The 25594-nt window shown below is 40.2% G+C and overlaps 3 protein-coding genes across 4 annotated transcripts in view; 2 read left to right on the forward strand and 1 right to left on the reverse strand.

The window, feature by feature from the left end:
* LOC148402254 (trypsin) overlaps window positions 1-25594 on the forward strand; it is a 32288-nt gene that overhangs the window by 4879 nt on the left and 1815 nt on the right. The window contains exons 2-6 of one of the 2 annotated variants that reach the window (XM_088369870.1): window positions 23157-23311; window positions 24170-24236; window positions 24751-24916; window positions 25014-25152; window positions 25227-25490. In XM_088369870.1, coding sequence (XP_088225996.1) covers window positions 24170-24236; window positions 24751-24916; window positions 25014-25152; window positions 25227-25490 — 636 coding nt within the window. In that variant the 5' untranslated portion in view covers window positions 23157-23311. The remainder of the gene's footprint in view (window positions 1-23156; window positions 23312-24169; window positions 24237-24750; window positions 24917-25013; window positions 25153-25226; window positions 25491-25594) is intronic. The other variant, XM_088369869.1, reaches the window with a different exon arrangement.
* Window positions 252-2460, forward strand: fam43b (family with sequence similarity 43 member B). Its single transcript, XM_088369865.1, has one exon. It carries the CDS (start codon window positions 717-719, stop codon window positions 1692-1694), a length of 978 nt encoding a protein of 325 aa, XP_088225991.1. The 5' UTR covers window positions 252-716; the 3' UTR covers window positions 1695-2460.
* On the reverse strand, window positions 19414-22621 carry LOC148402256 (trypsin-3). Its single transcript, XM_088368917.1, is given in 5 exon segments — window positions 19414-20070; window positions 20570-20836; window positions 20899-21040; window positions 21660-21819; window positions 22567-22621. Coding segments are annotated over 5 exon segments (816 nt in total). The 3' UTR covers window positions 19414-19878.

A 25594-nucleotide genomic window follows, 5' to 3' on the forward strand; every position in this document is an offset into this window, starting at 1 on the left:
AAATGAGAATGCTTTGGAATAATACTGATAGAAAATGCTAAACGTAGCTCAAGTCAGAGGTAAATGCGAATAAAGCAGTTAATTATTTGCGCTCTCATATTTTTAGTCCCTTGTAACACTCATTTGTGTCGTTGGTTAAGAAAAAAACCCAACTTTGCATCATGATGAACATTGTTTACAATGTGCTTTTATCATAAACATATGTCAAAATTGGGATTGGCAAATGAGGACCTCTTCCAAACAAGAAATTATTTCATGTTTCATCAAGCACACTCCAGAAGTAGTCACACGCCCCCCCGCCCCCCGACCCTTCTCATGGGCGGGTGGGTCCTTTGCCTCAGCTTTATAGGAATCGTAAATATAGCGATATCTCATTGCCGAGCTGGACAGCTCAGTAATGCTTCAGAGGGGATCCATTTGGAAGCCAAACAAAGAGGCAGGGAGGGGTGTGCAAACTCCCAACGTAGCGCATCATGATGCAAACAGCACAAGAGAAAGAAGAAAGAGAGGAGGCGAGGGAAGGAGGAGCGAGCAGGCGAGCAGACTGACTCCAGCTTCGTTGCTCTCACTTGCGCTTCTGTGCAGCTTTTCTGCCTGCCCTCTCTCTTTCTCTCTCAGCGACGCTGAGACAGGGACGTCAATAGAACCTCCAGCTTTCTGGACCCAACTGAAAAGACGCAACCGAGAGGCACAGGAGCTCCTCCTGCTGCCACACCATGCTGCCCTGGAGGAGGAACAAGTTTGTTCTGGTGGAGGATGACCATAAAATGAAAGGCAAGAGTCTGGGGACAGGATTGACTTATCACTCCATCCTCTCGACTCTACTGCGCTCCTGTCCCGACCTGCTGCCCGACTGCCCCTTCGACTGGGTGGGAAACATCTTTCATACCAAACGACAGAAGGTGGAACTAAACCGAGAGGAGCCTGTTTACAATGTGCGCTATCTGGGAAGTGTGGTCACCATCACGGCCAAGGGGGAAGGTTGCACTCAGGAAGCGGTGGCCAAGATCTGGGCAAAGAGCAGCTACGGGGAGCAGAGCGTCAAAATGAGGTTGACCGTGGGACCGCAAGGCATCCGCATGAGCGCCGACAAATCTGGGAAAAAAAGTCCCGTTCATCTTTACTCTCTGAGCAGGATCACCTGCTGTACGCCGGACCCGTGTCGCCCCAAGATCCTGGCCTGGATCTACAGGCACCAGATAAAGAACATGGCCATCGTCCTTCGTTGTCACGCCGTCTTGGTGAGCAAGGTGGAGAAGGCCCAGGCCATCGCGCAAAGCCTCTACCAGCACACAACCTCCGCCTTCAGTGAGTTTAAACGTCTCAAGCGTCAGAGTGACTTCCGGCACTGCCGGCAGCAGTTGCTGGGGGAGGAGGCGGTGCCCCTGATGCCCCTGAGGAGGCTTCTGAACGGGCAGTGCCACTACAGGTCGCCCGCCGACACCCCCGGCAGCGCCGCTCGTCTCTGCTCCATCACGGAGGAAGAGGAGGATGACGAGGAGATGGCGGGAGAGGAGCGACCCTCAGAGAGGGAGCGCAAAAGCAAGCGGACGGTTTTAACGACAAACACGGACCCGACTCAGCTGCTGTCCCAGTTGGATCTCGGGGATATTGCCAGATTGGAGCAGTGCCAAATCAACTTTGTCAGCGAGAGCAATAACAACACGTTTACATTTATAACTTCGTTGGTGTAAACGTGAAGAGAAAATGAAGAGGACGTAGCCGTTTGTTTACTTGGGCTCCCTCCTTTTGAAATGTATTCACCAGCGTCGCCGGTCTTTTGCGAGGGAGGGCACTCTGTGTTCCGGCCAGATGGCTCTGACGCTGGTGCGTCAGACTGACTGTAACGAGCGGGAAATGTTTACAAGAAGAGTTGCACACTGACGCACACCCTGACGAGCACAACCAATGTCGTCACTCTTAGGCAGCATGAGATGCTCACGTTTTGATTACAAACCTTTATTTCATTTATTTTTTTAAGCAGGTTGTTTGTATGTTTGTGTAGTATTTCTAACGTGACAATCCTAACTGATGTTCAGATTGCACATTGGGTTATTAATGAGCGAGGCGACGGATTAGGATGCAAGCCATTGACGGGACGTCTTAATTACTGCCATTTGTTAGCGTCCTTATCATTTATGCATGACGTGTCAACTGTAACCTTTTGCGTTGAGCTTTTGTCTTTCATCACCTTCAAAGTGAACACTGTGATAAATGTGTGAGCAGGGATAAAGACGCACAGAAAAGTCCAATTTATGTCGTGCATCTTGACATCAATCCTTTTGTAAGACACATTTCAGTCTGTCATAAAAAAATGTCTCCCCACATTAGCTCTTACATAACCTGACAAATTGAAGAACTGTTTAGAATATGGTTAGACCTGCTTTCCTTTTGACTGAAAGACTGACAGCATTGTGTTGTATATGAAATAAAGCTTTTTGGAATATTCATTTTCCAAAACGTGATGTGATTTCTTGAACAGAACAACTCATCTGCACGTCGAAGTTGTATTTCTGAAGCTATTAAACAGTAAACGGAAATAATGCAAACAGATCGTCACTCGTAAATTGGAAGTCAGCCCTATTGAATGTAGTTTGATGGTTTCCCGCCGGCTACTGCTCGTGCTGAGGGGGGCAATTAATCAGCAGATTGAATTGTGCAGAGAGAGAACATAAAGCACCTGCCACAGCAGTTTGGCTGTCAGGCTCTGACATAGCACACTGCTCCAAAACCAGGACAGTGACTCACCCATCATCACTTTTTACCACAAACATCAGCGTTTTATTGACGACAAAGCCTTTAAGGTGTTGTTCCGGAATATTGCACAATCTGCAGGTAGACATTGCACCTCTATTTGATAAGTCCACATTATTTTGCCGGTGGCCACAGCAACCCAGAACTATTACGGGCCTGCTATATAATACACACGACACAAACAGTATGCAAGCTTTTTTTTTCTTCTTCTCTCCACATCACAAACCTGATGGTCCAGTGCTCATGAATGTACTTACCTGAATATTCTGTTTGTGTTTCACACTCTACTTGCATCTCACTCTCAGCCTCTTCGCTCTCAGGCTGCGCTCTCGACTTCTTCTTCTTTCAGTTCTCTCAAACACCATCATCTGACTGTCTCAATGTCTGCCTTATTGTTATTCGTCTTTATGGTTCAGAAATAGGACAAAATTTCCTTTTGTCTCTTCATTTTGAACGGGAAACAGGAAGGCTTGACTTTTCAGCAACCCAGTTTATGAATACCGTTTAATGGCTTGCTTCGTTTAGCGTTGTGGTGGTCTGGATCTAACACCATTTGAGACTCATATAATGATTTCCTTGAAATCCTCGATTGTTTTGGCTTTGTTTACTGACCGTGCATTTCCATCGTCTGTCGCGCTGGAGTCACAACCTGGTGCGTGGCCAGTACTGTGTTTACACGCAGCGCTTGGCAGAACAGCAACAGTGCTTTTATATCAACATAACTCTCAGGCAAAGACGAGGGAGCAGATGGTTGCATCAAGGTGCACGCTGGGCTTTATCACCGATACCTTCCAGAATAACAAGCGCTTCAAGCCCACCATCTAAAGCTTTGTTGTGACACATTGTCAGCCACGGGGGACACAAGGTAGGGAATTGATTCTGTCCTACAATGCAGCTCGTCATGTTGTACAAAATAAGGTGACGTTGCAGAACAACACACCATGCTTCGGAATTAGACGAGATGAGTGACAGCATTGTGGCAAGTGGCATCTCAGTTATGCACGGCGCAGGTGTAATGTTCAATCAGGAGTAAATAATAAGACCAGGAGAGGTACCACTCTGGATGGATGGATGGATGGATGGATGGATGGATGGATGGATGGACGGACGGACGGACGGACGGACGGACGGACGGATGGATGGACGGATGGACGGATGCATGGGTGGTGTTGGCACTGCATTAAAATCAGACTTACCAATGCCTGAAAAATGAGCAGTCAGATTGTAACTGGGAAGCTAAGTTATGAAGTGCATTCAAATTCAGACATTACATTTATGTAAAATTGGAATGTTCATGCAAATGACCCTTGGATGTGTTTTTGGATCATCCCACGCGATTAAAATCACAAAGCAACATGAGTCACAAGTCGAAATTTCAGGCAGCAAAAACAGCCTTATGGCAGCTTCGGAGAGAAGAGCTGCAACCTTGGTAACTTACAAATGAGATGTGCTGCTGTTTTGCTGGTCAGCAACACTGTCAAAATTTTCTTGCGGTGGGTGATCTCCGTTGGCATACATAGCGCAAGGTGTACCGTGCTATTAATATTTATATTCAGGATTTCTTTTGTGTTTTTTAATTCAAGTTAGATAAGCTCCTAGAGCTGAAATGTTTTCACTTCAGTGCCACTGAGCAGCTTGAAAAAAAAAAAAAAAGGAGTTGGCTGATTCATGAGAATTAGTTATTAGTCAGAGGCAAGAAAAAAAAAAAGGAATAATATCCCCCCCACACTTGCACATTTCTGCTGGCTTCTTACTGAAAATCAGCACCAACAATTTCCCTGACCTTTCTGTCAGGAACATAGGCTACTTGTTCTTGTCACAGACATGAACAGACAGTCCACTTCCAACATTGGTACATTTAAAAGTCCTCATAAAATGTCACTCTAGAACTCCAAACGATCAAGGCCCGCATTTCCATGACAACACTATTGCTAAAAGTGTGAAGTAGCCCCTGACAAGTTTGTGTCGCACAGCCACTCTATAAAGATCAGCCTCATACAGAGGATTTGTAGAATGAGAATAGTCTTCATGCCAGGGCTGGAGTTGGCAGTGATTTCAAATGATGGTCTAATCCTCCTTAGGATATTCATTAAATTACATTCATTCAAAAAGTCAATATAGTAATTCATTTTGTCAATGTGACATTTGCAAGGTACATTGAGTTTTTTTTCCTACAAGCGCAATTGAATCCATCCATCCATCCATCCATCCATCCATCCATCCATCCATCCATCCATCCATCCATCCATCCATCCATCCATCCATCCATCCATCCATCCATCCATCCATCCATCCATCCATCCATCCATCCATCCATCCATCCATCCATCGTTATTTCAATAAGCAGAGGTCACCTTCTCTCGAGATGAAATGTACATTGAAGCAATAGAATTGTGTTTCTCTCCATCTTTGTCACTCACCTTGTATCACTCGTATTATTACAAAGCCCTTTTTTCCTCTCTTTGTGTCTTTTGTGTTTATTTCTTGAATGCGCAAATCTGATTTCCTCACCTTAAATTATGCTGGCAGTTTACACGACTCTTGTTGAGCCGTAGGAGACGGGGAGCAGATGGTGATAGGAAGGTAGATGTTGGACGTGAGCATTTTCAGGCCTCCTGGCATGGAAACATAAAAGCTTTCTGTTCTTTGGCTCATGATAAAGAACATGCAAATAGAATTGTTGCATATTCAGGTGAAAAAAAAAAAAAAAAAAGACTCCGAGGCTCTGAGGGCAAACACTTCAAGCTGTTACAAACATTGCAGGCACGTTTTGAGAAATGCAAATTTGACTTTGCAACATAGTATTAGTGCCATGTTGGTTCACTCGGGGGCCCCTCCAGATTTTTAAATCTACAACCCTTGGCAAAAAAATTAAAGCGGTTCATAAAATGGATGTTTGCATGGATGGATAAACAGCGGTGGAATTAATAGCCACGGGGAATTTGACACCACATACCATTTTGTCGTTCTTCCGAATATTTAGCTCAGCCCACAACTTTCGCTTTGTTTATTTGTTGCATCACATCTTCCATTAATCATTGGAGCATACCACATAACTTTAGTTAAACACAAAGTTAGACACGCAGTTAATCAAGGCAACAGCTGGAGCCAGTGACACACATTTGTCGCTCCCTGTGGCACATGATGAAGACTCTCGCAGGAAATCAAGCACCGGGCTGTGGGATATTTTGTATGCCTCTTTTATTGAGCTGCCTCATATCCACACTGGAGACTCTGCCATTGTGTGGTAATTGTCATTAAAATGACTTTCCCTCCAGCCCTTGTCAACACTTTATGGCATTGTGAAGGAAGTGACTAAACCACAGGTGTCAAACTCAAGACCCGGGTGCTAGATCCAGCCCGCCACCTCATTTTTTGTGACCCGCAAAAGCAAATCATGTGTCAACTCAATGTTTGTTGTTAAAATACCATGATTGTAAATTGTCTTCCCTTTTAATAACAGTGAGATATTGCAACTATTTTTGGTTACAATCCCACTTTCAAAATACATGTGTATGTGATATTAGGGGGGCCCATCCATAACTGTGATGTGGCCCGCAACAAAGTTAAGTTTGACCCCCCCTGGTCCAAACTAACACATCCTGCTGTGTCCTGCTCTTCTGAGCCTAAGTAACGAGCAGCCCAAAACTTCCAAACATCACGTCACTCTTTGCTTTGACATGTTATGAGAGCGCACTCTCACTGTACTGAGCTCCCCACATTTCATTCAGATTCAAATGATATGCTATTTTTTTTCTCCCCAATGAACACGGAATGATCTTGTCAGTTTTATCCATGCTGGAGATAAATGGGTTACAGTTGAGGGATCATGTGTGCACAGAGTTTGATTTTTATGTGCGTCAAAGGACAGAGAACAGTAACTAGTAAACTAAATGGGGGGGGGCTGAGCAAGTTTTTTTCCCGACTGGCAAATTTGCCTCTAACAAGACATTTACAGTCGAAATATGAACGCTGCAGTGCACACAGCTAACGAGCTAAGATTTTCCCTTCAGCTATGTCGTAAAATGGAAGGAACAGCTCAGCAAGGTGTGTCTTCTGCAAATGACCAGACAGGAACGTACAAATTAGATCACTGTGGCTAAGGTAAGAGCGCAATAGATAAATTTGCATGTGAGCCAGCAGTGTAAAGATATGAACCTCAACCAACTTAAGCATCTGTCTATGAAATCATCAGGGGACCAAATCCAAGCCAGTCCACTAATAATTCATGGCGGGAAGAGGGAATATGGGGACACAGTAACTTTTATTTTAGTTTTTAAAGGCTGGCAACTTAACTCAGTCACACACTTTTTGATTAAAAGTCAGTTTCTCAGTTTGCTGAACTGCAATGCTGGCATTGCAGTTCCAAAAGCAAAAGCAGTGCTTAATAAATTTAGCACCTATTATATGTTTTATAGCACAAATATTAGTGTACTAATCAATGTCAGTGCAACCATGACCAGTTGTAAAAGCCTAAAATTCAATTACTGTCATCCATTGATTTTGTAATTTTAATTGAATAAAAAAAGACTAAAATAGTAATTCACAAAATTTCATTTGTTGATCTAGATTTATTATTTAAATTATATACTTTCCTGAACATTTTAAACAACAACAATCATTACTCTCTTGCCTGTGAGAGTAGGTGAGGATGCTCTGGGAGTTTCTGCTCTAGAATAAATTAGACCTGAACGATTCACGCTGTACCTGACCGCTAAAGCTCAGGGGTGATGAAATTGCCTGGAGGCGGAGGCTTCGCCGGGGGGGCCGCAACCAGCTATTACCCCCCCCCCAACTCCTCCCTTGCAGCTCAAGGCTTTTTCAGCGGTTGTTGACAAGGCTCTCTACAGCGCTCAGCAGGTATAGCCTGCTGTTGGCGGCCAAAGGTGCCCCCAGAGAGGCCGAGCCAACATCCTTTCAGCGGGCCAGCCGTAATTTCAGCGGCAGTCGTATCAGAGCCTGGCAGACAGTCTAGGCTCTGCTAATCTCATGAAGAGTTAAACAATGCGCTGGACCTTCCAAGTCCCCCAGTGTTGGAGGGAGACGAGTGGGATCTGGCTTCATTTGAAAGTAAAGTGTGTCTGGTGAGAACCAACTTTGAAATGTGTGCTCATATGCACAGCACAATTTCCCTCTCATCATGAGTGAACATTTCTGCCCAAGATAGTATTCATCATTCTGACAAGCTTTCAACGTGCTTACTCACAAAGAAAGACTACAACATTCAGAAGCACTTTATTTCAAGTCTTTATTAAATCAAACAATCATCTCAAAACAAAAACCAAACAAAACAAGAATCCAGTTCAGGGAAAGCCCATTATAAATATAAAGTGAATTCATACTAGTTTGAAACCCTCTTTGATTTTAAATCCTACTTTGAAAACCTAACCCAGGTTTCAAAACCTTAACCCCAGTTTTAAACTCTACTACAAGACCTAAACCTTAGTTTAAAACCCTACTTTGAAACCCTAAACCTAGTTTGAAAAGCTGACTTTAATTTGAAACCATACTATGACACTCATCCAACAACCGTAATGCATAACCAAACTAATTAAATGGACCATCAGGGATTTTCAAATGATCCAAACAATACATCTTCTCCTCTACCTCAACATTGGAGAATGCCTGGTTCAAGTACAATGCCATTAGATAAAGACTAGACCAGTGGTGTCAATCTGGCCCGCGAGGCAAATTTGGCCCACATTGTAATTATATTTGGCCTGCACAGACAAATTGTGTATCGACTTTGTTTCAATACTAAAGTTGCAAATTGTCTTCATTTTTTTTTCTTTTTTTTAAAAAAAAAAAGAGCCGTTTCTAGCAATTTTTATCACCATTCATCTTTTATTACAATCTTCTTTTCAGTTCTTACTAGACTAATTTCAAAACTAGTTATTCATCAGTTCCTTGTGTAGCCTACATTGTGTACAATATGAGACGACAGTCATAATGGCCTTCTGAATGTGAAAGCTTTGCCTCCCACGTTTGACACAGTTCATCATGAAGCTCTCATTGACAAAACCGGAAATAGCTAGCCATTAGTGTGTTCTGCATGAGTGGATGACACAACTCTTCAACAAAAATCAGCAGCGGTTGTGCCCACACACATGCTGGTGAGCTGTTTAATTTGTTCTTCGTCTGAATGCAGTTTCCTTACATCAGTGCATCAAATTTAGGCTAACTCTTAATAAAAAAATTATATCTCTGGTGGGGTTACATTTATCTTACATAACTTAGTGATTGTTGACCGGGTTGGACATGTTAATCATTTGAAATTATATTATTGTTTGGTTAGAAAATATAGTATGTCTTCGAAAGACTGAGCTCTTATTTCAAGAGAGAACAAATTTCTACAGGGTCAATGAGGCTCACACAAAATGCCTCTCAGAAATGGACACAATCAAGTGCTTTAAATTAGTCCAGCTCCCTGAGGACTACCCGGCTGACTTTCATTCTTCATTAATATTCCACATGTCAAGTAGTTCCACAAATACCAGGGTGCATAAATGACGAATTCAGAAGACTCAACCACAACGCAGATCAGAACTCACTTGAGCATACGATCCACTTTTCCCACATGGCGTACCGATGCTACGATATAGTAAACATCAACAACAAATAGGGGAGGGGCGAGGGATGTTGGGGGACTATTTGAAGAGATCGTAAACTGCCACAATGTTACATAAAAAGAAAGTAGGCCAGGATAAGATGAGTTACATGTGGGAGTCTCTCCTCAGAGCACCCATGTAGAAATAGAAAGAAGATTGCACCAGCAGAATTATGGATTCATGTTTTTCTTGGTTATTTTGATGTGCGGAATGGACTATATTAAGTAAACGCACACGTCACCATCATTCACACTCGCTTAAGTGTGAGTAAAATAAGAAAGAGGTCCAAGCTCATATTTTATTTCAGTTCACAAAGGCGCAAAGTTGCTCCACACAGGACTAGGCCACTTACTATTGCATACTCTTTGGATCGAGTTCTGATGTTTTAATTGATTAATCGGTAATCTGATAAAATTTTATTTTGCATGAAAGTGTATTACAAAGCAATTTTACTCTTTATTTTTCATTGTTTAGTGATAAAAAACAGTCCATAATTAAACAATATCACACAAGAGCTTTTAAACTAAGAAGTTATTGTCGTCCATCGTAAAAGCAGACGCTTGCAAAAGTCTTGTTATTATTAAACACAAAAGATAATCTGTTTGTTTTCATGAATTAATACAAAATTTAATGAATAATTGCTGTTGAAAGGACATTAGAGGATTTGGACCATTATAGGAAAAATAAAAATTGGCTCTAAAACAATTACTCGATTATAATCAAGTATAATCAATTACTTGTCATTAATTTTGAGAGCTCTACACAGGACCATTGCTTTGTATTTTGATTTGTATTCTATGTGGTTTACCACCCACAATGATTTTTTTTTTTAATTGTAAAACACTCATAACATAGGCTTTGAAAAAGTTTGTCTCAACCCTTTAGGCTCTGTTTGGCTCACTGAACCATTTTGTGATAGACACAGGATTTAAACAATTAGAATTTTTTAATTCTTGCTCACCTTTTTTGAATCACCGAAACAGCACATAACGCCAACAAAAATAAAACGTGAATCAATAAGGGATATAAACACTGATTTTATGGACTTGAGTTACTCTGAATCACTTAAGTGATCCATTTCACTTGAGTCTCTGTTGTTGGCCATCTGCCATAGTAGTCTGTTCTCTGTGTGTTCTCCTGCTGTCAGTAAGAGAAGAAAATTGCAAACTATTTCTCTTGCACACCTTGCACGCTAATGTCTCACTTGGGCTCCCTTGCTCATGATTCCTCATTTTCCAGCTGCTGCGTTTTAATAAGAAGTCCACCTAGTGAAACTGGACAATCGGTCGATTAACAGCCTGACTGGTGGTCTATTTAGACTTGAAGTACTTTTTTATGATCCTCCTTGTCTATCTGCCACCTCCCACTTAATTGGTTTAAATTTAAAATATGCATGCGCCATCACATTCGTGCTTCTTCGGAAGTTGACACGAGAGCGAAAAACAAGTAAATAATAAAAAAATAGTGCAAGAGAGTGCAACTTTTGAAAATATTCTTGAGTTTAACAGATGTTGAAAGCTCAGAATAGGAAGATTGCTTTACAGTCTAAAAAATATATTTTTATATAATACATTGAGAAAGCTTTGCAGAAAACACCACGCTCAAGTGACTTTTTGAAGCATCTTCAATCCGTCATATTGCAAATGTTCGACTGTCACATGAAAGGAAAAGATTGCAGCGATGGTCTGTTTTGATACAAAAGACAAAATGGAAAAAAAAACACTAAAAGAAAATTGGTGTCATGAGTTATCAAAGGGAACTGCGGTCTATTTTATTAAAGATTAGATTTTCTTTAAGCACAAGCTTTTTATTTCATCCACGCTGCATCCATCCTCAGTCTGTTTCAGCACATTTCTACTATAAAGCAGATTAAGAGAGCAGCAATGCTTTTGAGAACATCCACCAAGGGACTTCAGAGGCTGAAGCAGCAATATTGCAACTACCTTTGTAAACCGGCACAAGAAGCAATTAAAGAGAGCTACTGCAACTCTGGCCCATCACTGTTCTTTCAAATTAAAAGGACACGGAGCAGAAGGATGCGGTCGGTGGCTTGCGGCCGCTCTCTGGGATTTGCTCTCAGACATGTGAGGCTTCTTAGCAATCACTCACGAAAACACAACGCATATGAGGAAACGTGGCTGAGGAAACGCAGCGACCACCCTGCTACCACAGATACGATGAAAGGATGTGATGAATTCATGGATGCCCCCTGAGGAGAAGCATGGTTTTCTATCTAATGATGTTATTAGGGCAGCTTACAGTAAAGGCTTTGCATCGATTATCTTGGCCATGAGCCTATCATACATGCTATGCCCCGATTACATTCCGGAAACATACGGAATCAGTGATCCCAGCAGTGACCGTTTCTAGTATGTGCAATAGTTGAATATGAAAATGAGAATATGAAGTATGAAATGGTTTTAAATCATTGGGTGTTTGTATGGGAAGACACCAGCGGGTTTTCAAGGGCAGGGCGCCTAAGCACTGACACTGATCAATAGTACTGGTAAAGAGAAAAATAGTTTTGGGCTTCGGGAAACAAATAAATTACTTTTTTTTTATTTTTATAGATAAATGGGCAGATAACAAGTTAGTAATAGCAAGGCCTTGCGGTCTAAAAATAGCATTTGTACGGTCGCTATTGAGTCCACCTAGTGGACTGGAGGGAAATTGTGGAAATTATATTTCATCATATTAATCATATTTAATTAAAAATTTGATTTTGTTGCAAATCTGCTTTAAATGTTCATGTGGAATGTGTTAGCAACAACGTTGTCATTCTGGCTTATGCATTTTTTTCCATTAGATTGGCCTCAATTAAATCCGCCAAGCAAGGAAAAGCTTGTTACTTATAATGTCAGTCTGCCATCAAGATAACAACTGTTCTGAGTGTAATACAGTATTCGGACCTATCAACAATGGAATTCACAATTGTCATCGTTATGGCACTGCTTTACTATTTCAAAATACAAGCCTCAAGCTAATAGCAAGAACCGGACATTGTTGTTGTAGAGATGAGAAGACTGTCGGTGGCAAAGTGATTTGTAAGCAGCTTCTGGAAGACTTGAGGGCTGTTATGATGTGTTATGATGCAATAGCAGAAAGTGAAATTCATTAGCAACCTTTCTTTTCACAATTTTGTAGACCCGCTAAGGTCAAACAGAGGCCACAGTTGGATGGGGAAGAAAATAGATATCATCCAACGGCTGAGAATTACTCTGAATATGTCTGGCTAATGTGTTTATTTTCTCTATCTCTTTAGTTATACAATCTATTACCATTATAACTGAGGTCTTAAGTACAAGGTTTCTATGTTTGGTAAATTTTTGTTAGGCTGAGCCAGTGGTCTTCACTAATGAAGTAATTAGACCTGTCGTGAAGCCAGAAGCAGTTTGGACTGCTGCTACTTAATTAACTAACAGGCTCTTACATTATTCATTATACATTTGATCGTTTGTTACTTATATAACTACGTGTCCATTAATTTTGAATTTTTTTTCCGTGATTTCAGTCATGAGGCTCATCATACAAATCTGCATACATTCTGAACTCCGACGCAAATTCACTTGCATCTCGTGCGCACACTCAAGTACACAAACAAAGTGCAAATTTATGAGTGACACATTTGAATCAGAACGTCAGAAGCTGCAGTAACAAGGGCACGTGTTTGTCTCGGGAGGCCTAAAGGCTCAGCACTTTTGTGGAGAAGCCAAATGCTAATGAATAATATATACATAGTACAATCTTGGCAGTGAACGTGCATATGGCCAGAAAGTCACTTCATTATTTAACCATCAAGCATAATCAAGTAGCTGTGATATATTTGCAAACAAAGTGATACATAATATCGGTCAATTGTGTAAATGAGATGAACTGCGATGAAAGCATCTCAACCTTAGATTCGAAACTCGGTCATTGTAAACTATTCTATAAAGCAAGCCGCGATGAAGAAAATATATTTTTTGAAGTCACCATAGCAATCCGAGCTTTCCCCACTTAGTTCTCATGCAGCTCATGTTCGGCAACATCTGTCATATTTGAGGTTAAAACATGGGGAGTAAAAAGGACAGAGGCGTGATTGTCATGCAAAGTCAAAACCAAGCCGATCAAAAGTGAATATCAGCACATTCCCAAAAAAAAAAAAAATCATACACGCAGATCGCACAGATGTTTCGCAATGAGGCATGAAATTTTAAAATGAAAAAAGTCTGTGAAGGACATTTATTTTAACCAAAATAGCTTTCTCTGTTTTTGTAATCAGCAGCTCATATGCAACACAGCGTATTTCACCTGACACTTTAGACAAGCTTGTTTGAGTAGATTAGCTTTGCCAAAATCCATTGAAGATTACAAATTAAAATTCTCTCTAAGTGGGTGAACATCAAAAAGTGAACATCATGACGCATTTCTTACACATCTCCCGTTCAGGTTTGGAATTAAGTGCCGTAAGGGCTTACTTTTTGAGTGGCAGAATCCATTTGACATGAAATAACTCATTAGTTCACATTGCCCTCTCTTTGCCTTTGCATCACACAATTCCAACTTGTTATACAGTTGTCAGAATAATTAATATGTACTTTGTCAGAATAGCATTTTGCCCTACTTTGCAAAGTGTACATATGTTTAATCGGTTTTTGTAAGACAAAGAAAAGTTTCACTCTCTAACAGAACACCGAACTGCGCTGTATTATTTAGTGCAGCTGCATGTTCTCGTCCTATAGCTTGCATCATGTGACGTGCACCAAGGGCAGCATACATAACTTCATGATATAAACTATTTTGATAGCTTTCTATATATTTCTACCACATTTGATTGGACATTGTGAAATGATACACAAAGTTGCATTTCATCAACATGGAGCGTTTTATTTTCGCAAGATTTATTTGCCACTTTGATGGCATATACTAAGCATGGGGACAATAGCATAAAACACAAGGCGCATAATGAAGTCGTTGGAAAGGGCAGCTTGGCAGAATGCTGATGGAATGTAAATGACGGAACATTTGTGATTGCAATGGGTTCGATGCCGTCTACATAGTTACTGCAAATATTTTGTTCTCGTCTATGTTACGAGTCAGTATGTAGATTAGGCCAACGCTGGAGATTTACTCGGGGTGTACAATCAAAGTATTCTCATCCTGTAACAACAACAAAAGTCAAAATCAGTATTCTTCTGGTGTCAATGAATTTCATCATCACCAAAAACTGCAAATGATTGTTGTGAATACAATCGCTCTGCTTAAACTTTAACCCTTAAATAATCATTCCAGGAAAGCATTTTTAGAAACTGTTGACAGCTGACCTGGTCCCTGGGGGTCCACTTTAAAAATTTGAGGTGCAATATCACCACTCACCACTAGATGGCAGACATGGCTTTGTTGTACTTGTCTTATTCTGAACTATACTACAACGCGAGTAAGCCTAGTTTTTTTGCAGTTTGGGAATAAAATACAAGACAAACATAGTACCTGAATTATATTAAAAGTTTGAGTGAGTTGATTATTTGTGGGGAAAAAAATTGCAAAATGTGGTGCATTTCAGCAGCTCCAGTTTTCAAGTGTGGTGATCATGTTTATAGTACCGTATTTTCCAGACTATAAGGTGCACCAGACTATAAGGCGCACCTTCAATGAATGGCCCATTTTAAAACCTTGTCCTTATATAAGGCGCACAGGACTATAAGGCGCACCATTAATGCATCATGGCAGATTTTTAATCCAAATCAAATCATTCTCCATTTTATCTTTTTTATTTCATCTTCAGATGCAACAAATTACTTTATAATCATAAAATAATGATCCATAGTCTTTTTGATTCATGATTCATAGTCTTCAGCGGGCCACTTATGATTGATTTCATGACACAATGCTTCGGGCCAGTATAAATTTAGGAATTTGGTCCATATATAAGGCGCACCGGACTATTGAGAAAATTTTAGGTTTTTAGGTGCGCCTTATAGTCCAGAAAATACGGTATACAGTATGTCTCTTCCTTTGTCAGAGTTATTGTAGGGGTATTACAGGAAGTAAAATAGTGTAGAGGTGAACATTTTATTCCTTGACTTGTTGAGACAAAATCCATCCACCTTCCAAAAGTGCGCTGCCGGCGTCTTATCAGCAATAGCTTGTCCACAGAACAAAGCAATGACTCCCCTTTGATGGCGGCCCTACGGAGAGGAAACATGATTAAAGTGTTCTACTTTCTGTCAATTCTCTCAGGGGAAACTTGATAAATCTACCGAGAGCATCAGAACAAGGAGGGGATGGGAAAATTTTCTCAAAATGCATTTTGACATTACTCTCTGTTACATGCTCAAACAGCAGAGCAAAGGTGACGTCACTTGAATGCTTGACACCTTAAGAACAAACGAATATCTCTTCACTATCTGTCATGGAAATTGACTGTTATTTGTAATTATCGTTGGCGACCTACATCTCATTACTCATCTCTCACCTTGTTCTCTTGCCTAAAACCATTTCCAGCTGTCTTATGCTATTACGTTTCATCATAGTCCTGCCAGAGTCTGTCTAATTGTTTACCACTTTCATCCAAGTCAACTGTCAACACCACAAAGCAACACGACTCTCTCCTTTCTGTGTTGTACCGATCAAACGACTCATCTGATTTTCATGCCATACACTTAGATGAGTGTGAATGAGAGATAGAAAACACTTTCAGACGGAACTATACAACATTTTGTCCTGCGGTCAGATTAGACAATGCTCATGTTCAAACTTTGTTTTTATTACTCGGATGAATATTTCATAGTAGTGAGTCTGGTTGCATGTAGCGAGGATGTGTTTCAGTCGCAGCTCCAGGCATCTACAGCACGGCATTGACTCCAGATGTGGTAGTTAGCGTTTGTTAATTTACAAAGCACTGTTTCACATGCAATACAAGCCAGCTCGGCCTGAGCTTTCCAAATGTGTATGTTCAAAAGTTCAAAAGACAGCGGTAATCGCAATATAAATGTTAGCTGCTCAGTATGTTCTTCATCCAGTCTTTTCACGATTTAAAAATGTCATGAAATGATGGAGCAACCTAGCTAGTTCTGGAAGTAAAATAAAATTGTGTGTGTATATGTGACCAACCTTCAAAATGACAGCTGAATTTTTTTTAGAGGCAGGGAAATGAACCTGCTAAGACTTGTCGGATTAATAATCAAAGCGGCTCCTCTCCATTAAGCAAAAATCCGTTGAGCATTGGACACAAAATTATATTTTAGAATAGAACTATCCCTTAATTGCTTAGTAGAGAGCTATATTTATATTTGGATGAAATCACAGCATTTTACTGTATCATCATTTGAAACTTCACTTTGAAGCTACTTTTTCACTCTGGTAATGTCTGTGTCCATTTAAATGGAAGCTAGGCCATGGTCATGGTCATCTGTTTCGTCTAAACAAGCAGACCTGCTGTCCTAGATTCAGGGAAAAAGGCCTCCTGGCTGAAGCCACGTTGACAAATTAAGATGAGGAATCACTAACTGAATGAATGCACCTCCTCCGGGCCAGCAGGGAAAGAAAGAAAGTGGACAGAATAAATGGTGGAGGGGTAGGATGGGTATCTTGCGGAAAATTGAATGCCTCTTTGGTTTTGGAGGACAGAATAATAACCAAGTCACGTTTTCATCCCAGCGGTCGTCATTGCTCAGAGCATCAACACAAAGTTTTGGAGGACAGAATAAAAACCAAGTCACGTTTTCATGTCAGCGTTCGTCATTGCTCAGAGCATCGACGCAAAGTATCCCAACATTGGGCCCGCTCATTTATCTTTAACCATGGCTATTTTGATTGATCAGATTTTAATATCCGTTTGTGTGACACCCTGAATAAAACTTTTCATGAGAAAAACAAAACAAAACAAAAAAACAGAAGACGAGAGTGCCCCAGCAGGCTTTCACCTCAGCTGCTTCTTACATTATGTGTGCTTAAGCGATCAAAAGCCTCCTAGCGGCTTTAAATAAGCGATACACATTTTTTTAATTCCATCTATTTTATTTAGTTTGCAATAGCTCTTTAGTGTTTTGATCTCACAACAGATACATTTTTGGTTAGTGTGGGGAATATAATATTGGCCATTTTCCATTTTTTTACACCCATAAAACTGAACTTTTTTTTTCTCCATTACGATCTCGAGTAAGGATGTGGAATTTAGGCTACATGTCTCAGGTCTGTCTGTGCAGTGATGTTGATATGCAAATTAGACACATTTATCTTCCACAAGCAAACAGTTGGCAATGGGGCAACTTAATCTTGTATTTTGATTTCAGTATTGTTAATTTGAATATAACTGTTCTCACAATTTGTACTACGTGAAAAGCAGTTCCAATATGTATGTTGAGCACATAAAACTGAGCTCAAGTATGTCAGCGGATATCTCCTAACATACTCCAGAGCTCTCATGTTGAAACATAAGACCTCTGCTTAACCGGATCTGCAATATCTGAAAATGTTCGCTCAGTCAACCAGACAGGGGGCTGACACTCTCAGCGACAAAGAAAATGGGGACAGCTAATGCAACAAGAGAGGCCTCGAAAGCAGGTCATCTACTCATAAGTGAGACCTTATAGTTGGGAGGCAAAATTACTAAAATCACATTCTGAGGTTTTGACAGTTCTCATTTAAAGTATGGAATATTCTAGTTATAGTGCCCTTCACATCTATTTGCTGCACAGACAAAAGTCTCATTTTCATTTTAGAACAAAGTCGCTTGAAGTCTGCTACGCTTATTTGACATCTCAACTTACGAGTTACATAACCGCTTTTGTGTTCCCCCTGTTCAACAGCCTTTTTTTTTAAAAAAAAAAAAACAGAGATGGCTTACATGTGCCTCAATGTGACGTATTTAAAAAAGGTTTTTACTCATTTCTCAGCAGATCAGGTTTTTCAGATATTTAATTTTTTTCCTGTTTTCAGGTTTAACTTGTAAAAGCTTGCACAATATGCTTTTGATTTAAAAATCTGGTAAAAAAAAAAGTTGGCCAATGCTTTTTATCGCCAAATATTTTGAGTATATTATTATTTATCGTCAACTAAAAATTTGAGAAAATTATTTTCTCTGATTTAAAGTCCCAAAAAAAGGATTATCTGTGAATCATGTCAACATTTACTGAAATTGTTGTAAACTTTAATCAACATTTAATTTAGTTCACCATTCCAAATGCTTTATTACGCACATCTTGGTGATGAAAAGTGTCATTCGTGTCACTCTGCACTTCATCTCTAGTGCCTCCTCCTCACCCGACACTGACGGCAGCGCTATATATGTCTGGCTCTTGCTCTCACTGTCGGTGATGCACATTCATCACAGCGAACAAGGTTGAAATGTTTTATGAGTTTTAATAAAAGATACAAATTGTTGGCTATCAATTAATCACGATTCATTGTCCACAAACCAATGATAATCTAATTCCAAATGACACATTAAAATCAGCTATCATGCTAAATGCAAAATGAGACATGTCCTGGCTCAAAAGCAAGTGATCGGCGGTTGCCATGGCAATGACAAACATTTTTCTCATTATTACAAGCCAATGTATCATTCGAAATGAAAAGTTCTTATTTTGAGGTGGGTGAGATTTGTAGGCTCCTTGATATTGTTGGTTTAAATCTTTGTCAGCTGAGCCTCAATGTTTGATGGCCTCAAAGCCATTACACAAATTGCTAAGAGGGGAAGACAGATTGCATGCATATTTCATGAGGGCATTACAATTTTGGCAGCTATCAGTGACCGGGATGAACATTCTGCTCTGGAAGGTAGCTTTTACAAAAAAATCCATGATTTACATCAAGTTCATCTTTGAGACACACATAAATTATATTGACTATAATTCCTTCTCAAGATCTTTTTCTTAAGAAACTTAAGTACCTATAATGAAATTAATTTTCTTCGACATTATGGGATGATGGGTGTTTTATTTTAGTGTATCAAACATTAAAGTACAGTTCATTGGTGCACTGTTTCTTTGGTGTTACATACTTGCATTTTAAATCCATTCATTGAAGGAAATTTATAAAATTAGTATAAAATATAATATAGCTAATGCACAATTGCAGCACAGAAAATTGGCAGTCAAAATACATCACGCCACCACAATACAAAAAAATGATATAAAGTAAGGAATACCGTAAAAACATGCTGCATAAAAGCCATATGCTTAATTGTTAATATGATTTCGTTTCAGTGTTGGTTTTACAACCGTAGAAAAATGTCATTGTACAACATTGTCATATTGTTGCTGTCACACTGTTACTTGTCACAGACACATGGTAAGTGATTTTAGCGCAGTTGCACATTTTCTTGCTCACAGCCATTCAAGTCGTTTCTCAGGAGTTTCTAACGCTGAACCACTGGCGGCGCTAGAGTGGGGGCTGTTGGGGCACTGTATCCCCCCAAAATATACTTATAGTTTTGGTCCAATAAAGTCAGTTTTGCTCTCCAAAATATATTATTATGCTGTTCCTTCAACATGATGCAAATTATGTTTTGACTCGATACAAAAAGACATTGAATTTAAGCAGTTGTGCTAATTCTTGGATTCTTGTTACACCTTGTGGAATAGCTAATCATTGTGTCATCTATCCACTTGCGGTACTTGGACACGTCAGTGTAGACTCCAGGAAATTGGGCATCAGCGCATCCTTTCCCCCAAGACACCAATCCATAGATGCGGCCGTCACATACCAGTGGACCCCCAGAGTCCCCCTACATGAACAAAACAGACATATTGTCTGTATAAGCACTGGACAATACTTGTACAAATGAGCTATGTTGTTATCAAACTTCAAAATATGGTTATCAAAGGACTCCATTGTCTCATTCCCACATGATACTGGTTTCTTATTGGTTAGAGAGCAGTAAGAAATCTGTATCAAACGCTGTTTAATCTTAAAAGAATCAGTGGTCCATCAACCACATGAGAGTAGCCTGCTGTATTGTACATTCCTTGTAAACTATTGTAGTCGCTCTTATGGTGTGGTTAGGCTTTTGAAATTCTTTTGAAATCATTTCTTACTGCGAAAATAATTTGTGATTCATTATAAAACGTGGAAAAATAAATGACATTACTGATTAGCTCTCTAGTTGGGTCCTCCTGTTGCTAGGCAGAGTTCGAAGGTACTTGTGTATGTAAAATTCCTCTATTTGTCTTTGGTTAATTTTAACATCTTCACTGTTGATCACTGGCAGTACGATGTACACTCACCTGACAGGCATCTTTCCCGCCAATGCTATAGCCCGCACAGAGCATGTTTTCTGTGATGTGTCCATTGAAAGACTCACTGCTGTTGCATTTGTGGGAGGAGATGATGGGCAACCTGACCGTGCGCAGGGTGGAGGGTATCTGGCCCCCACGGGGATTGATGTACCCCCACCCTGACACGCGGCACAGCCTGCCCTCTGCTATGGACGCACCCTGCCGGGGCAGCAGGGCGATGGAAACAAAGTTGTTCAGATCAACTGGACCCCTCAACTGGAAGGAGAACTTGGGTCAGACCTTGGTAAAGCAAGTGTTCAGTTTTGCGGCGGGCTAACCTTTATGATCATGATGTCGTTGTTGTTTGTGGCACTGTTGTACTCCGGATGAGGCACCAAGAGCTTGGGCAGGATGACCTGCTCAGTGCCCTCATATATCGTTAGAGAGTAATCTCCAGCCACTATCATCATTTTATTGACCCTGTGGAAATATAAAACACATAAAAAGTAGTATGAGAGATGTTGCTACGATACTGGAATGTTTTTGCAAATGTGAGAAGCTAAAAATTTTAATTTCATTCTTTTCATCATTGCCCAGTGAGCTTGCAAAGTTCTGGTGTAATAGGTGAACTTTCTTTAAAATCCCAAAATGGTAAAATGTTCTGATTTCACTGAAAGTGGGGAAAAAAATCTATGTTAAAACACTCAGATACCAGACAATCTATTTATATTTTTTATCTGAAAACAGAATCAAATACATTTCTGAGTATATTGCATTTGTTAATAATTAATCATATCATTAATTTTGCATGATCTGTTCAACTGAGGATGTCGGCTGTTTTAGCCGAAGTAGCAAGCATTCTGAAATCATCAGGCAGAAACAAACCCAAAAGTGTCAAAAATGACAGGCCAGTTTTTTTTTTTTTAGCAAGGTACCTACGTTTAGTACATGATTCATTTTTCATTCTTATCAGCAGTCATACTTTTCCAGTTGAACCCCCGCTAAAATATGCACAGAAGTCTCACTCTGAGTAAGAGGCATGAAATCAAGTTTATTAATAACATTAAAATAAAAACAAAAAGACTGAAAATTCGCTTACCCAATATCACAATGCGCCGCTGTGATTACCCAGTACTTATTTATTTAAGAACCCCCGCAAAAATGTCGCCGATCTGTAGTTTGTATGGACACAATGTATTTGATGGAGTATGGAACTGGTGCATATCCTCCCACGATGCGTCCCTGGATGGTGCCTTGACCTGTGACATGCACGCAAATTTAAAGATGAGACATTTGGCACATAGATGGACAATTGTGTAGATTAATTAAATCTTTTGATTATATGTCGCTGTTGTTTCATTAATTCCACTGCACCCCCACCCCTTGCCTTTAATCCACTTGAGGTATGAATCGTAGCCATTGCACCACAGGCTGTTTAAAAAAAAAAAAAAAGTGGAGGTGATTGATACCAACTGTAATTTTATTATGATTAGTGTTGAAGTTGCTGTCGGGTGTATCAATAGTCTCCAGTTTTCGTATTTAAATCAAATGAATCAGCGCTCGTCCGTAACCGTGGGTTGGAGATTATTACCGGTCTCCTTTTACATTGTGACATAATGGTCCGGCACAGATGCCGTGATGGCTTCAATTACTTTCATTGATGCTGCGCTGCACTTTCATTTGTCACTCTTAGTGGCCTCTTGGGATGTGGAGATCTGCTTTAAACACAGCTGAGGCGGTGCAGTTGCAGCTCTGATTGCTACATTGCAAGATGTTATGCTAGTGTCCAATATGGAACTCAAATATAAACAGTGCAATGTATTGGCTATCAATTTATCCAGGTCTGAATTTTTACAGTATAAAACTATTCAATAACAAATCATGTTGTTGACTATTGTGCATTATAATTTAACCTCCTTTACATCATTCAGCCCACTTAGAGCAAAACATTTTGTTTGTAAAAAAAAATTATTTTCAACCGAATTAAAATAAAGGTGCTTACTTACAGCTGGTGGTCAGGATGTCCAAAAGAATACAGAGCAAAATATACATCAGGTCCATAGTTGAATAGTAGGAGTGAGCTGTTGGCTCAGGGTGTTTTGTCTATGCGCACAACCTGTCCAAGGTTAATGTGCAAGCAACTCATCTCCACACTCGGGTTTCTTCTAGTTCTTATTTCAGTTTCCATGGTCACCCCTCGGTCCTTAACTTGTGTATAATTGAAGCTCGTACAGTATGGCTTACCTAACCAACTCATCATATGTAACTGCATCGTTATGCAACGTGGGTCAGTTGACAACACTTAGTTAAGAGTGAAGATCTGCATAGGTGGCGATGCTGAGTAAGGTGCCAATGTCTCATCTTTGTGCCGTTCCCTTTTTCTTCAGCACTGCATCCTGTCCTGTGCAGATTGCTTGAGTTCAGTTATGGCTTTCTCAGCAGCAAAACGGCACGATAAGGCCGGGTGTAACAGTCGAGCTGGAATTTATAACATTGGTCCTTTCGGGCAGAATTTATAGAAGTGGGACAATGTGTTCACGCAGATGTTGATCAGCTCAGCAGCAAGAAACTTGATAAAAATCCTGGTGTGTTGCAGAAAACAGACAATGGCTCTCCAGGACCGAGTTTGGACACCTTTGACCTAGATTATGTCTCCCAGCTGGCCTGGGAATACCTGGGGATTCCCCCAGGAGAGCTGGATGAAGTGGCTGGGCCTCGTGACCTGACCTCAAAATCTCGAGGTTGCTCACGGTCAGTTTTTAAAAATACAGTTTGTTCAGAATAATCAATCACAGACTTGATATTTCGACTTGAGACAAGATCTCATTAGGTTGTCAATAAATGTAATATCTGTGTCAGATGACGCATTGATTCTGTAACTGATAACTCAATGACGTCCCTCGGGGCATTTCGGACTCGGGAACTAGCTAATGTTTTTTGGTATACAAACAACACAATAGACAGAGTGCTTAAAGAGGAATTCTATTGTGAAACTTGTAGCATCAGCGTTGAGCAGTTAAAAATAAAAACATTGCAGTCCAATTAAAAGTGGATTGCTGCTTGATTGGGTCTCATTGTTAGATGACAATATTCAGCAGAAAAGACTTAAAAGTCATTTTTAAAGGATCATTCACTACTCCTGATCTTTTTTCTGAAAAGCAAGCGATTGGGGTTGGCCTCCATAATGCTATAGCGGAAAACTAGCGCAGCTATACAATGCAAGCGCTGATAACATCCAGTAGGTCAGATTCATTGTTAAAGCAAATTGTTTTTCCAAGGATTTGGTTACAATATAAGAGGCAGCCTTATTTGTTGGGACTGACTTGAAAGTGTTCGGGGCACAGGTGAGTAACATTTCTTATTACGCTGTCAAGACGTGATGTGACTTTTATGCCGTGACGGCGTTTTAGTAACTAATATTCGATGTAACAAACGGACTGCATGCCTCAGAGTGTTTAATTAAAACTTGTACGTCGTAAGTCATGAGCATAAAACAAGGTCCTCTGAGTCTTAATGAAAAATCTTTCTTTTATCTTCACATAGCTGAGCAGTGCTGAGCTGAATGACGAATGAACTGCTTAATGAAGATTTTGATTTCTGTTTTCACAGATGAAAAGTAAAAATATGTTTCTGCTGGGAAAATCTGTGCTAATACTTTTGGCTTTTTGGGTAACAGGTAATTTTTTTCTCTGCTCTAATTTTGGCAATATTCTCACATCAATCGTAACAAAAATATAAGAACTACTCTATGTTGACTATAAGCAGAGGTTTCAAGGTCGTTTCCAGTCGAGTCGAAATATTCAACTCCCTTAATGCCTTTTGTGCTTTATCTTACATTGTTTTGCCATTAAACTGTCTGCCAGATTTTCTATATAAAACAGTATACTGTTGCTGTTGGTAGGCAAAATGCAAGGGATATTTATGGCAGGTTTATGTAACCTTCAAAACAAAGCATTATTATCCTTGTGAAGTAATGCACAGTTTATATCTAAAATGCTTCCCTTTCTAACAAAAAAAACCTAACTGAACCTCAACAATTAAAATATTTAAAGCAAAATTGCACACCTTTGAAGATAAATTACAGGAGCATAAATTTTCCACATCAGTGGGCCGCAAATCAATTTCGCACAGGGCTCATTCCAAGGACTGTACATGTATGCCTGACAGAGTCTTTTCCACGTGACCTGTAGAGACATTCACAGAAAGGATTATTGGTGGTTATGCAGTCCTGCCGTACTCCATCAAGTTTCAAGCATCTCTTCAGCATCTAAGTTGGCTGAAGAAATGGAAACACTACTGTGGAGGAACGCTTGTCCATCCCCAATGGGTGGTGTCTGCTGCCCACTGCTGGAAGCCGTAAGTACTGCCAAAGAAAATTTGGAGGAATTTAATTGTTGTCACTTGTTAACTGTATATAAAATTGTATATAATATATAATTTGTGTTGCTTCAAGGAGCAACTTAATGAGGGTGGTATTGAGTGAAGACAGTCTGTCCAAAACAGAAGGATTTGAACAGATCTTCAATGTCTCCAAGCTGTATGTCCACAAGTTTAGCTACAGAACATTCGACAATGACATCATGCTAATTAAGGTAGGTTAAACCTATTGTATAATATATCCAACCAGATCCAGAATCATAATGGTCCAACTCAGTGTACATTCTAGCTAAGCAAACCTGCAATGCTGAATGCCAATGTTCAACCGGCCAAGCTGCCTGACCCCGACACCCCTGAAGCCTCCCGGGGTGACGTATGCACGGTGAGCGGCTGGGGTGTGACCTCACCATATAGCTTCGTCCTCTCCCCCGGGCTGCGGGCTGTAGATGTGAACGTCATGGCTTCCTGCACCCATTACTACTACTGGGTCTCGACGATCACGTCAAACATGCTGTGCGCTGGAACTCAGACGGGGGGCAAAGATTCTTGCCAGGTGAAGGAAAATGCAACGTCTTGATGTTTTTGTTTCTTGTCATCCTCATGCCTACTATTTTCAATTCTTCATTCGATCACTTGGCTTCAAATACTGATTTGCCT

Source organism: Syngnathus floridae, chromosome 2 (genome assembly GCF_059516105.1).
Source record: "Syngnathus floridae isolate MCC-2025c chromosome 2, RoL_Sflo_1.0, whole genome shotgun sequence".
Classification (NCBI taxonomy): Eukaryota; Metazoa; Chordata; class Actinopteri; order Syngnathiformes; family Syngnathidae; genus Syngnathus; species Syngnathus floridae.